Source organism: Ovis canadensis, chromosome X (genome assembly GCF_042477335.2).
Source record: "Ovis canadensis isolate MfBH-ARS-UI-01 breed Bighorn chromosome X, ARS-UI_OviCan_v2, whole genome shotgun sequence".
Lineage (NCBI taxonomy): Eukaryota > Metazoa > Chordata > Mammalia > Artiodactyla > Bovidae > Ovis > Ovis canadensis.
In genome coordinates, this window is record NC_091727.1 from 33,003,362 (window position 1) to 33,017,654 (window position 14,293).

Here is a 14,293-nt window from a genome sequence, read left to right on the forward strand (position 1 = left end):
AGTCAAATTCTTCCATGTTCTTACACAGAGAATGAACAAATTTGTGTTTCTCCACCACTCTTTTGATGTTCCTACATCTTAGGAATGCATTGGCTGGCTTTAATATAAAGCCCAGAATCTATTATCTCTTGATATATATGTGGGTGTGTAAACAAAAATAGAATAAATAAAAATCAATTGTATATTAGCTCTGAGAAGATATACACACATATATATTTTGTTGCTGTTGTTTAGTCTCTGTCATGTCTGACTCTTTTGTGACCCCATGGACTGTAGCCCACCAGGCTCCTCTCTCCATGGGATTTCCCAGGCAAGAATACTGGAGTGGGTTGCCATTTCCTCCTCCAGGAGATCTTTCTGACTCCGATCGAGGTCGATCCCACGGATTCTCTACCACTGAGCCACCAGGGAACCAGCCTGCTCCCAAATATATACATATATATACACACACACACACATATATATATATATATATATACATATATATATATATATGTATATATTACAATCAATAATGCATCCATAAGCATGAAGAAATATCACAGTGAAGATTTTTTTAATTAAACACTGCAATGAAAATAAATACCCTGAAATTTTGAGACAAATGACAATACTCAACAAAATTTGCTTCTTTAACAGAGGTGTGCACACATTTGTTGAAGCTGCAAATTCAGTGTTTGTTTTACAGATTTTTCCTTCTATTCTTCCCTTCAGAGAAGTGCAAGCATTTGCCATTTTGAGTGTAAGGATTTTATTTGTGTGCAGCAGGAAAAAATATACACCTTCATGGTGTGTTTCTATGCATAGTTATTTTTTATATGCATTATTGATAGAAAAGAATTCTAGATTCGGTATTTCAAAGAAATTTTATCTTCCCAGAGCTCATGCCTTATTGATTTTTATTTATTTTGTTTATATCCAGCTAAATAGTTTTTAATAAAAACAGGAGATACTGCCATCTTAAGGAAAATTGAGTTTTACACTTTTTGGTGTTTTGGTGGAGAAATGATACATTTAAAATAGTGCCACCTGCAGTAGAAACTTTCAGCCATCACTGTTTCATGAACACTTAAACATGTATCTGAGGCTGACATAATTTTGAGACTTTGAGTATGAGCATTTGAGGTTGCAATGAGTATTGCTATTTATGTATATTGTCATATAATTTAAAGTATACAGGGGCCATATAAGGAACTGTAAGTATTATTATATCTATGTTGCTAAGTGTAATAGCTCTTGATGAAATGAAATAGATTTAGATAAGAAACTCTTTGATTTTTAGCCAATGAACAATTATGCTAAGTTGGTAATATTAATCAAACTAATAAAACTGATTTAAGAAAAGGGTCATGGATGGAACTGAAATTCCTGCAAATCGGTAAGTTGAAACCTAAGCCCGCATGTGACCTGTATCTGAATACAGGGTGTTTGGAAAGTAATTAAGGTTAAATGAAGTCATAAGGATGTGACCCTAATCAGATTGGATTATGGCCCTACTAGCAGAGGAAGGAAAAGTTATCCCTCCCACCCTTTTCATCCCTCTCATCCTCTTCTTTCTTCCCCCTATCCCTCCTACTCTCCCTCCCTCTCCATTGTGTAAGAACACAGTAAGAAAGTGGCTTTCTGCAAGCCAGGATGAGGGTCCTTACTAGACTGATACCTTGATCTTGAACTTCTTAGCCTCCAGAACTGTGAAAAACAAAATATTCTTGTTTAAGCCACCTACTCTGTGGTATTTTGTCATGGTAGCCTAAGCTGATTAATACAAAAATTAATATATATAGACTGAACTGAGGCAAGTAAAAATGATATAAAATCTGAAGATGATTAAAATAGAATGGCTTGTATATTTATGTAAAAGGATAATATATTAAGATATCCCATTTCCTTTGTTTTCATAAAACAAAACCATCACTGCTGAAGGTGCTTGGAAGATTTAAATATGGACAATTTTTTTTCTTGGAAAGGGAATATGTGACTTTGCCATTTTCTGTAATATGATATGTATACATACCCCCTTTACACTAATGTTTCTAAATCTTTATTTCAAAAATAAATGCCTGCCCTACATTTTTTGCAGTGTTCTGTCATGTTTTTAAAACTAAGTATGATTTCTTAGTAATCGTTCATTTTGCTTTAATGATATTACTTAGTGCCAAATGGGTAGGTAAACATATACTTTCAAATATGTATTTTCAGGAATAAATAGGTCTTTATATCCTCAGAAGAACCATTCACTCCTTAACAATAATCAACTCAGGGCACTAAGTCTTCTTATGTCATTTTTACTGTTCTAAATTCTAAGTTATTTATTCTACATTATTTATATTAAATTTCAGAGAAGACAATGGCACCCCACTCCAGTACTCTTGCCTGGAAAATCCCATGGACAGAGGAGCCTGGTAGGCTGCAGTCCATGGGGTCGCTAAGAGTCGGACACGACTGAGCGACTTCACTTTCACTTTTCACTTTCATGCATTGGAGAAGGAAATGGCAACCCACTCCAGTGTTCTTGCCTGGAGAATCCCAGGGACGGGGGAGCCAGGTAGGCTGCCGTCTATGGGGTCACACAGAGTTGGACACGACTGAAGCGACTTACCAGCAGCAGCAGCAGCATGTTAAATTTACTCTTGCAAAGACCTTGTGCAAATTATTCAAGGCAAAGAAAAGGCCCAGGCAATAATTTATACTTGAAAAAGCAGGCTCTTTCAAAATATGTGAAATATAAATGAGAAGGTTTTTAAAATAAATAATTGAGACTTTTTAAGATATCAATTGTACATAATTACTGACTCTTGGTTTACAATATATAAGGAAAGTGGGAAGTGACCAGTGTTTATGGTTTCAGATTGTCAACTAATAAGAATCGTTATTCTCAGATTTTCATTTGAATCTAAAATTCACTTTCTCTCAGTGATAAGTAATTTGCAATTCGTAGCTTTAGGTCATAACCTTCAATCTCCTTTCAGGGTACAATATTACAATTCTGCCTCTGCATGGCTAGTTCTCAAATGTGGGCAAGCATTTACATTTGTGTCTAAGCTGAAGTGACAATTTTCTCATTGATGTTGTTATATTAAATAAAATTGGGAACCTGAGCTGTAAAAATATTGATAGACTCTTTTCTCCCCACTGGTCTCAGTAAAGCTGCTTCTATGTAGAATGTATCAATTCCATTGTACCTAAATATAAGTAGGCATCTTAGTTTATAAAATTACCAGCCTTTCAGTCATCTCAAGTAAATATATGCAATGAAAAGAAGGGACAAGTTTAGAACAATGGAACTCTTTCAGAACTATCTGATGGACCAATAAAAATGTCTCTGAGTTTCATGTATTTTTTAATATTGTCTGGAATGTAGAGACTCACTAATTATTGTTTCTTAATAAGAATCACACATGGGAATATATCTCTATGTATGTATATATGTCTGTGTGTATATATATATATATCTGTATCCATGTATATATGTATTTATCTGTAGGAAGTAAATGATTTAGACTTTCTAACATATCAATCGCACATAACTACTGACTCTTGCTTTACAATATATAAGGAAGGTAGAAAGTAGCCAGTGTTCATGATTTCAGCACACACCTTTGCTCCCAGCTCATTATAATGCAACTTCAAAGCCGTTACTCTTTCATCAAGCTCTTTAGGGTTTTCCGTCTGCTTCTTCTGTACAATTTGACGTCCAGTTTTAATCACCATTTCCACTTCAGACTTCACTTCACTCAGACTTTTATACAAGTTCTAAGTTAAACATAAAACAAAACAGAATAATAAGCAATAGTGTCTGACTCATACTATCATTAATAAAAAAATGTGAGTAGAGATCACCTAAATTGCTATTTTATGGTTTCAGTTTTAACAGAGTAGCATTTTGCAGCTGTGGTCAATATCTAGCTTTTGAAATTTCTATTGATTTAATTCTTCTAGTTGTAATTACACGTACATACACAGGCATGCATATTGTACAGTTATTCTTACCAAAGTAAGGGTACATCATGCATGTATTTAATTCTTCATCCCATGTTTGCAATGATCATTTTTAAAAGCTATATGACTTCTATTTTAAATTTTGCAATTATATAATTCTAGCTGTGACTTGGGAAAAATTCATTCACTCATTCCCTTGGTGTTTATTGAATACCTATTTATACTAGACCGTATTTGAGTCACTAGAGAATCAGTGGTGGCCAAGCTAGATACTGTTCTCACGGTGCTATGTTATAGTCAGGTTAAAATGTTTGAATTGCCAGATTGTAATTCTAACACATATTAAATCATATAAAAGGAGAGAATATAATCTTAAATGTTAATTAAATGATATAAATTTATTTTCTTAATGGAGCTGATCAATTAAGTGTAGACTAATATAAAGTATTATGTAAAACTCATAAGTACATCACAACTATAAAGAACACATATATTGGTTCACAACAGTATACTCATTAAACAGGTGTCATAGCTTTCTCTTGTAGTTACTTTACTTGGAGAGATATGTATGTTTGAATATATGTGTGTATGTACCCATGCATATGTGTATACATGTATATGTATACAGGCATATGTAATAGTTTACATTACATATTGTCACATTAAGTTGTTCTGTGGTGAGTCTGAACAACAAATACTTATTGGCCATAAGAAATAAAGTTGCTAGTAGGTATTACAAGTACTGTTATTTGGGAGTTAAAATAGAAATTGAGTTTGCTTTTTTTCCTTTTCAGTTTAAAATCAATTAAAACAAAGCATTTTGTGAATGCTGAGCAATTATTCTATTCATTAAGGCTACAAACATAAACTATTTTTACCTTAATTCTCCCTTTGGTGATCACTTGAAGTTATTATTCTTTTATTAATACTTGGGAGTTCTTTCTGATCTTTTCATTTTTTAAATTAATTTACTTCTTTTAGGAAATATAAATATATCTTGGTATTTGTAAACATTTAAATCATTAACTGTCACACTGGGATTCAATTCTTGAATTCTGGAATCCAAGATATTTCCAAATGACTATTCTAAATGTTAAAAAAAAAACTTTAAATGTTAATGATTTACTTTTATGAAAATGAAAGTCGCTCATTTGTGCCCGACTCTTTGCAAAACCATGGATTACATATTCCATGAAATTTTCTAGGCCAGAATACTGGAGTGGGTAGCCTTTCCTTTCTTTCTCCAGGGGATCTTCCCAACCCAGGTTTCCCGCATTGTAGGTGGATTCTTTACCAGCTGAGCCACAGTACTGATAGCCATTTTCATCACTTCATTCAAAAGAGAAAATATTTATCGTTAATAAAGGGAAATATGTATTTACATGTGTTTGTGTTCATGTTTTTAAGACTTTAACAGAACAAAAATCTTGAAAGCAAAGGCCATGATTGTGGTGTTGGAGAAGACTTTTGAGAGTCCCTTGGACTGCAAGGAGATCCAACCAGTCCATTCTAAAAGAGATCAGTTTCATCCATCTCATCAGAACTGATTCAAATGTATTCTTTTTAATGGCTGAGTAATACTCCATTGTGTATATGTACCACAGCTTTCTTATCCATTCATCTGCTGATGGACATCTGGGTTGTTTCCATGTCCTGGCTATTATAAACAGTGCTGCAATGAACATTGGGGTAGATGTGTCTCTTTCAATTCTGGTTTCCTCGGTGTGTATGCCCAGCAGATTATACAGAGTGAAATAAGCCAAAAAGAAAAACACCAATACAGTATGCTAACACATATATATGGAATTTAGAAAGATGGCAATGATGACCCTGTATGCAAGACAGCAAAAAAGACACAGATGTGTATAGTGGACTTTTGGACTCAGAGGGAGAGGGAGAGGGTGGGATGATTTGGGAGAATGGCATTGAAACATGTATACTATCATGTAAGAATTGAATCACCAGTCTATGTCCGATGCAGGATACAGCATGCTTGGGGCTGGTGCACGGGGATGACCCAGAGAGATGTTATGGGGAGGGAGGTGGGAGGGGGGTTCATGTTTGGGAACGTATGTACACCCATGGTGGATTCATGTCAATGTATGGCAAAACCAATACAGTATTGTAAAGTAAAATAAAGTAAAAATAAAAATTTAAAAAAAAATAATAAATAAATAAATAAAAGAGATCAGTCCTGGGTGTTCTTTGGAAGGAATGATGCTAAAGCTGAAACTCCAATACTTTGGCCACCGCATGCAAAGAGTTGACTCACTGGAAAAGACCCTGATGCTGGGAGGGATTGGGGGCACGAGAAGAAGGGGACAACAGAGGATGAGGTGGCTGGATGGCATCACTGACTCAATGGACATGAGTTTGAGTGAACTCCGGGAGTTGGTGATGGTCAGGGAGGCCTGGCGTGCTGCAATTCATGGGGTCGCAAAGAGTTGGACACGACTAAGCAACTGAACTGAACTGAGCATCTTAATAATGAAAAATACAAAAGTTGTAAAGAAAATATATCCTTATGGAAGGATGACCTGAATTGGTCCTGACATTTAAACCAGAAGCAGAAACAGATGATAAAGAATCCACCTGCAATGTGGGAGACCTGGGTTCAATACTTAAGTTGGGAAGATTCCCTGGAGAAGGGGAAGGCTACCCACTTCGGTTTTCTTAGGCTTCCCTGGTGGCTTAGATGGTAAAGAATCCACCTGCAGTGTGGGAGACCTGGGTTTGATCTGTGGGTTGGGAAGATTCCCCTCAAGAAGGGAAAGGCTACCCACTCTAGTATTCTTGCCTAAAGAATTCCATGGACAGAGGATCCTGGTGGGCTAAAGTCCATGGAGTCACAAAAGAGTCGGACACAACTGAGCAACTTTCACCTGAGAAATGAAGGTGACTTGTTTGGATCACCTGAGAAACAGATTGAGGAAACCCTTTCATCTGTTTCCTCTGTACTGAGCTGAGTCAGGGCATAGTAATACCTGGCTGTAGGTAGCATTTTGGTTTTTTTTTTCTTTCCCAGTTCATAATGACTAGCAGAAAAGATTTATGAAGTACCATTAGAGAATTGTTCCTAGAAGAATGAACAGCTTGCCCTCTGTGAATATATTTAGCCATGATGATAATGTACTTAGGTCATTTTGCTTTCAATTTTTTGAAAAAATATAAGATGACATATATTCCCATGTATTCCCAATGTTACTTATCTAATATATATGCTGCTGCTGCTGCTAAGTCACATCAGTCGTGTCTGACTCTGTGCAACCCCATAGACAGCAGCCCACCAGGCTCCTCTCTCCCTGGGATTCTGCAGGCAAGAATACTAGAGTGGGTTGCCATTCCTCTAATATATATAACTATATTCAAAATTTCTTTTTGGGGTAAGAATATTTATAATAATGATGCCACTTTCAAGCACTGGAGAAGGAAATGGCAACCCACTCTAGTGTTCTTGCCTGGAGAATCCCAGGGACGGGGCAGCCTGGTAGGCTGCCGTCTATGGGGTCGCACAGAGTTGGACACGACTGAAGCAACTTAGCAGCAGCAGCAGCAAAATGCAGCTTTCCTTACTAAGCAATATTGCCAAATAAAAATTATTCCATAATTTTTCACAAAGAAAATTCTTGTTTACAAAGGATATTTTCCCATTCATAATGATATGATGATAATGTACCTAAGGGTTTCTTTTTCATTTATGTTACGGAATAGAAGCAGAAACAATACTTTAAGTACAAAGTACTCAATAGATAAACTTTTTCCCTTCAATGTTAATAGCACTCAGTGTTTTCTATGTGGATTTCTACCTTGACATTCCATAGTACACACAGATTTATATTAATACTTGTATTACTCTAGTAGATGCTCTCATAATTCAGCTCTATGTCATCTGAGAAGTCACCTGGCTTTGTGAATTTTCAATAACTGCAACAAAGAACACTACTCGAAATCCTTATAGTGAAGATTTACACTACAGGATAATTATATCTTCCATACCTATTTATTCTGTCTTTGTTGTCTGGCAGAATTTCATTGCATATCCAGGTCTGACTTTAAATGGAAAGATACTAGGATTCAGAGTAAGCATGTCTGGCTTGGAATCTTGCTTTTGCTTTGTACTCAATGTTTGTCTTTAAATCTCTCACTGAACCTGTGGCCCTGAGAATTAAGGGCTTCCCTGGCAGCTCAGCTGGTAAAGAATCCACCTGCAATGCAGGAAACCCCAGTTCGATCCCTGGGTCAGGAAGATACCCTGGAAAAAGGATAGGCTACCTATTCCAGTTTTCGTGGGCTTCCCTGGTGGCTCAGATGGTAAAGAAACTGCCTGCAATGTGCAGACCTGGGTTTGATTCCTGGGTTGGGAAGATACCTGGAGAAGGGAAAGGCTACTCACTCCAGTATTCTTGCCTAGAGAATTCCATGGACAGAGAAGCCCAAGTCAGATATGACTGAGTGACCTTCACCTGAGAATTAAAGATGACTTGTGTGGATTGCTTTGCTTCCTTGGCACTCATTTCTAGAATCGTTTTTACTATTGCAGATACTTTCACTGTTGCTGTTTCCAGACCAGTATATTCTTTTTCAGGATTTCCCTTTTAAAATATTTTCAAAGTTCCATAAGGATTAAACAAAGATGATATTCTGCATAGTCCTTGGAAAATTATAGACTCAAAGAAGACATTTTCAGAAGAGATATTAAGCAGCTACTATTTCAATAATAGTTCTTGTCTCTCAATTCACTTGTGCAAATTTTTGTTCTTATACTAAATACTGTTCTTCTCATTCCAATAAGGAAGTCAAGGGGTAGCTACATATTTGCCATCAGCAATACATACCACACAATGATTTAACTGTGACTGTACTACTTCCTGTTCAACACTCTTTGTTTCCAGTGCAGGCAAGTGCATCTTCACTTCATCTAAAATCATCTTACTTTCCTGTAGACGCTGCTCAAAATTGGCTGGCTTCTGGAACAATCGAAATTTCATGGAAACATCTTGCATTTTTTTCTGTAAAGACAGTGTAAGAAAACATGGATTTTATTTTGCCTTCCGAACAATAACCAGCCATACATTTGTTAATGTATTTTCCTTTATTCTGGAAGATACACAAGGATAGAAATAAAAACAAACTAAAGCAACACTTTTTCCATTTGTCCAGCACAAAGAACACATGCATTTGGGAGAATTCAGCAATCATTCTTAATGTGATACTAAATAAAAGACAATTTTTAAACCTATTTTATCCTTAAAATGTATGATTCAAAATAGTATGTATCATTTATATATCATTTGTAGCTTTCAAATAATGCCCTTAACCTCAATTTGTTAGTAAGCAAGTTACCTAATCTAAACAATATTTTAATATCCAACTAAAACAAGGTCCTTAGTTAATGGAATAATATGTACCTGTGCCACTTCAATTTGGGATAGTACCCGTTGAGCAGTTTCCTTTCCTTGGTAATGTTTCTTCATTTCTTCTAAACTGATCTCATGACTCGTCAAATCAGATTGGATTTTCTGTTGGGAGGACAGCATTATAAGTCAGCATGCTCTGCAAGTTATTGCAAAGAACAAGTCACTTTCCAAGAAAATGAAATTCAGAAACTCTCTCAAAACATTATTACAATGTAGCCCCTAACAACATGACAATAAGCAGATTTTTTTCTACTTACCAAAAACTATGAAAAATGAAATGACTTAGTTATCTCCTACTGGGATTATTAATATAAATTAATTATCATTTTGAATCAATGTTCATGAACAGCTATTTCAGATATAATTTTTAGTAGGAAGTATCTATTTATTTTGAAGAAAAGCATGCTTTACTGATCATTTTTCTGTACTCCTGCAACACTGTAAATCAATTATACTTCAACAACAACAACAAAAGGAAAGCAAAGTTTAAAAAGAAAAAGTTAAAAGGTCATGGACTTGATAGAGAAGAACAGAAGGAGGGCTTAGAAGAGACGTGGTTATTGTCTAACTGGCCACAAAAGTCCTGGCTAAGAGAAATATGGACTTGTATACAAATCTCTGAAATATTAGTTCCAGGATGAAGAATACTATCACGGTCCCATGTCTTTAAAAAATATATATATATATTTATATAGCATCTACTTATATCTAATACGTGAAAATCACATTCTTTTACCTTTGAATTTACATTCAAATCTGACCAAAGACAAGATGATACCCTTTATTAATTAAAAAAAAAAAAGCTAACTGTTGCAGCAATAAGTCATAATGAGAAAGTTGCATGTGGACAATATTCCTTAATACTGATCTTTACTAAGAAATTCTAGGCTATATTTCAGTTAAATTTCAAACATCTAGGAAAGGGAAGCTAAATGTCTCTACTGTCTTGCTTTCTGATACATATTTAATAGCTTCCTACAGAGATTGATTTTTAGACTTTAAATATATATATATATATATATATGGTTGTTTTGCATATGACATACATTTTCACAATTTAAGAATCTATCATCTTGTCGTAGTTTCTTGTAATTTCTGAATTATTTCCATAAGCAGGTGTCAATATCACATGTGTCAGATGGATCTTCCAGGGAGTGAGGTAGGCTTCAGAGCAGATTACTGAAGGGGCAGGATGCTCTCCCAGGTAGAGCCTCAGACTGTGATGCAGATTTGACAAGGTTTATGTTAATCCAGTGAGGCGCCCTGGAAAAGCCCCACATTGAACAGAGACAGCCAAGTCCTACATTCATCTCAGGCTCAGTCACTGGTTGGGGCTCTTCTAGAAAGAATGTGGTCTCAGCTCAAAAACTGGGTTGGATTCGGAAGGGGCTGGAGTTGGGGGCTGTGAGCTTCACTGAAGGTAATCTGAGCTGCCCACTTCTGTGATCATCACAAACAGTTACTAGCAGACACACCTAGGAAGCATCTACTTATATCTAATACGTGAAAATCACATTCTTTTACCTTTGAATTTACATTCAAATCTGACCAAAGACAAGATGATACCCTTTATCAATTAAAAAAAAAAAAAAGCTAACTGTTGCAGCAATAAGTCATAATGAGAAAGTTGCATGTGGACAATATTCCTTAATACTGATCTTTACTAAGAAATTCTAGGCTATATTTCAGTTAAATTTCAAACATCTAGGAAAGGGAAGCTAAATGTCTCTACTGTCTTGCTTTCTGATACATATTTTTTTTTTTTTTTTTTTTTTTTTTTTTTTTTAATTTTAGTTTTTTATTTTTTAAATTTTAAAATCTTTAATTCTTACATGCATTCCCAAACATGAACCCCCCTCCCACCTCCCTCCCCATAACAACTTTCTGGGTCATCCCCATGCACCAGCCCCAAGCATGCTGCATCCTGCGTCAGACATAGACTGGCGATTCAATTCACATGATAGTATACATGTTAGAATGAGATTGATTTTTAGACTTTAAATAACCAAAAAAAATTTCTATGATTTCCTAAAATGAGAAAAAACATGTATGATCAAGTTGTATTTAAAAGAATGTCTGTATTTGACCTATACACTTCTGAGTTAGTTGCAGGAGTGGGTCGTATCCTGCAGTGTGCAGAGACAAAAACAACAAAATCATTCACTTCTTCCTATCAGATCCAGCAAAAATTAGCTACTGGTCAAATTATACTAATTTAAATGTAAGTCACTGTCAGATTATCATAAATAAGAGAAGAAAATGATTAACTTATACCACAGGACCCGTAGAATTTTCACACACAACAATTTGTATAATGCATATTAGCATGACCTAATTCACACCAATTGGAGTCAATTGCAGTACATATTACTGGAAAATAACACCAGTTTGCTTAGCAGTTACCAAAGAAAACTACAGCCCTGAAATGAGTAATAAGAATTATTCCAAGAAAATGGGTTAAGTGGTAGAGTTTTTCAGAATACAAGGTTATAAATATACAGATACACCTTGGTATTAATCCTTAGCATAATGATCCTAACAATTATAAAGGTAAAGTAAGTACCAATTACTTATGTGATTAGAATTCTGGTTTAAAGTAGAGCAAAGACTCAAGCAAATCTATATATAAATATATTTACTATATATAATATCTTCAGTGGTTGAAGTATGACATTTCATAAGAAATATCAGTATGCACATACTCTCTAGGAACCAAAGAATTTGGGGTTCAGTTCAGTTCAGTTGCTCAGTCGTGTCTGACTCTTTGCGACCCCATGAATTGCAGCACGCCAGGCCTCCCTGTCCGTCACCAACCCCTGGAGTTGACTCAGACTCACGTCCATCGAGTCAGTGATGCCATCCAGCCATCTCATCCTCTGTTGTCCCCTTCTCCTCCTGCCCCCAATCCCTCCCAGCATCAGAGTCTTTTCCAATGAGTCAACTCTTCGCATGAGGTGGCCAAAGTATTGGAGTTTCAGCTTGAGCATCATTCCTTCCAAAGTAATCCCAGGGTTGATCTCCTTCAGAATGGACTGGTTGGATCTCCTTACAGTCCAAGGGACTCTCAAGAGTCTTCTCCAACACCACAGTTCAAAAGCATCAATTCTTCGGCGCTCAGCCTTCTTCACAGTCCAACTCTCACATCCTTACATGACTACTGGGAAAACCATAGCCTTGACTAGACAGATCTTAGTTGGCACAGTAATATCTCTGCTTTTTAATATGCTATCTAGGTTGGTCATAACTTTTCTTTCAAGGAGTAAGCGTCTTTTAATTTCATGGCTGCAGTCACCATCTGCAGTGACTTTGGAGCCCAAAAAAATAAAGTTTGACACTGTTTCCCCTTCTATTTCCCATGAAGTGATGGGACCGGATGCCATGATCTTTGTTTTCTGAATGTTGAGCTTTAAGTTAACTTTTTCACTCTCCTCTTTCACTTTCATCAAGAGGCTCTTTAGTTCCTCTTCACTTTCTGCCATAAGGGTAGTGTCATCTGCATATCTGAGGTTATTGATATTTTTCCTGGCAATCCTGATTCCAGCTTGTGTTTCTTCCAGTCCAGCATTTCTCATGATGTACTCTGCATATAAGTTAAATAAGCAGGGCGACAATATACAACCTTGACGTACTCCTTTTCCTATTTGGAACCAGGGGTCCATATTAGTGCATCACTAGGGGCATCAGATGCTTTAGGGAGTTTATGGTCTTGACTTCTTAGGTGGAAAGTGCTCACCCCTTCAGAATGGTGCGTCACTAACAACCATGTCTCTGTCACATAATTGGCCACTCCTGGACATGACTGAGCGACTGAACTGAACTGAACTGAAGACATGTAATTATAGCATGAGGAATGCTTATGCCCAGTTAGGTCCATCAGGTTCTCTCTCGGAACTGACAGAAGAAAGTCTGGTCAAGCTCTGTGGGTGCATGGAACTTTCTTATGTATGAGACTGGGCTTATGAAGTCACTAGTTTGCACTGTTAGTTTAGGAAGAGCAAAGGTCCATGACCAGAGAGAGAAAAAAAAGAGACACATAAACAAATATACTGATGGCTTTCAAACCTAGGCTGAAGTAGACAGCAACTGCCAAAGATGGCTGCAACAAGAGTGCCAATACCATATGCTCCTCTTACCATTCCCCCATGAAGAGGCAGAGTTTATTTCTTCACCTCTTTAAATCTAGGCTAGCCCTGTGACAGCCTTGACTGGTAAAACAAAGCAAAAATAATGATTTGCCATTTATGGGAAAAGCTCTTAACTGGGCTAGCAACTTTTGCTTCTCCCCTTTTGGAACACTCAACTCTTAGGAACCCATGGGTTCCTTCTTGGAACCCATCTGACATGCTCTGAAAAGCCTAAGCCACACAGAGAGGCTGTGGAGAAGTGTTTCTGTAGAGTCCCAGGAGAGCTTTCACCTCACAGGGAGCATCATCTTCTAGACATAAGGGAGCCATATTGGATGTTCAGTCCATTTGAGCTTACAAGTCACCATGGTACCCGCCCATAAATAAAAAGAATCACATGAGAGATTCCAAGAGAAACCATTCAGCTGACCCTTCTCAATTCACAAACCATTAGAGAAACTGATGATTTGCTGTTACAAGTGACCAAAACACAGGCTCTAATCCTTTCCTGAGTAAAAACTTCGTGCTCACTCTTGATATCCATGAGGCATTCCTATGTCCTTATGACCATCTCCCCTCCCTCATTTTTGTTTATGCTTTAGTTAATTCAGTGTTGCTACTTATACTTAACTGTCCTAAAGTGTATACTGGATATGCAAGGAGATGAAAGCTTTAAAAACAAAAGCACTCTTGAATGAGGGAAGATGAGGTATGGACAGGGCACTAAACCACATGAACAGTTAGCAGAACTGAAATAATGCACAGATTGTTAATGTTCATCCCGAAATATAACTAGAAATACAGGTGGGAATG

The 14,293-nt window shown here is 36.5% G+C and overlaps 1 protein-coding gene across 7 annotated transcripts in view; it reads right to left on the reverse strand.

Moving 5' to 3' along the window:
• The window catches only part of DMD (dystrophin), a 2,687,035-nt gene that overhangs the window by 1,364,698 nt on the left and 1,308,044 nt on the right, over window positions 1–14,293 (reverse strand). For all 7 annotated transcript variants that reach the window (XM_070291485.1, XM_070291489.1, XM_070291490.1 and 4 more), the window contains exons 31-33: window positions 9,348–9,458; window positions 8,775–8,948; window positions 3,598–3,753 (exon numbers count right to left, since the gene is read on the reverse strand). In XM_070291485.1, coding sequence (XP_070147586.1) covers window positions 3,598–3,753; window positions 8,775–8,948; window positions 9,348–9,458 — 441 coding nt within the window. The remainder of the gene's footprint in view (window positions 1–3,597; window positions 3,754–8,774; window positions 8,949–9,347; window positions 9,459–14,293) is intronic.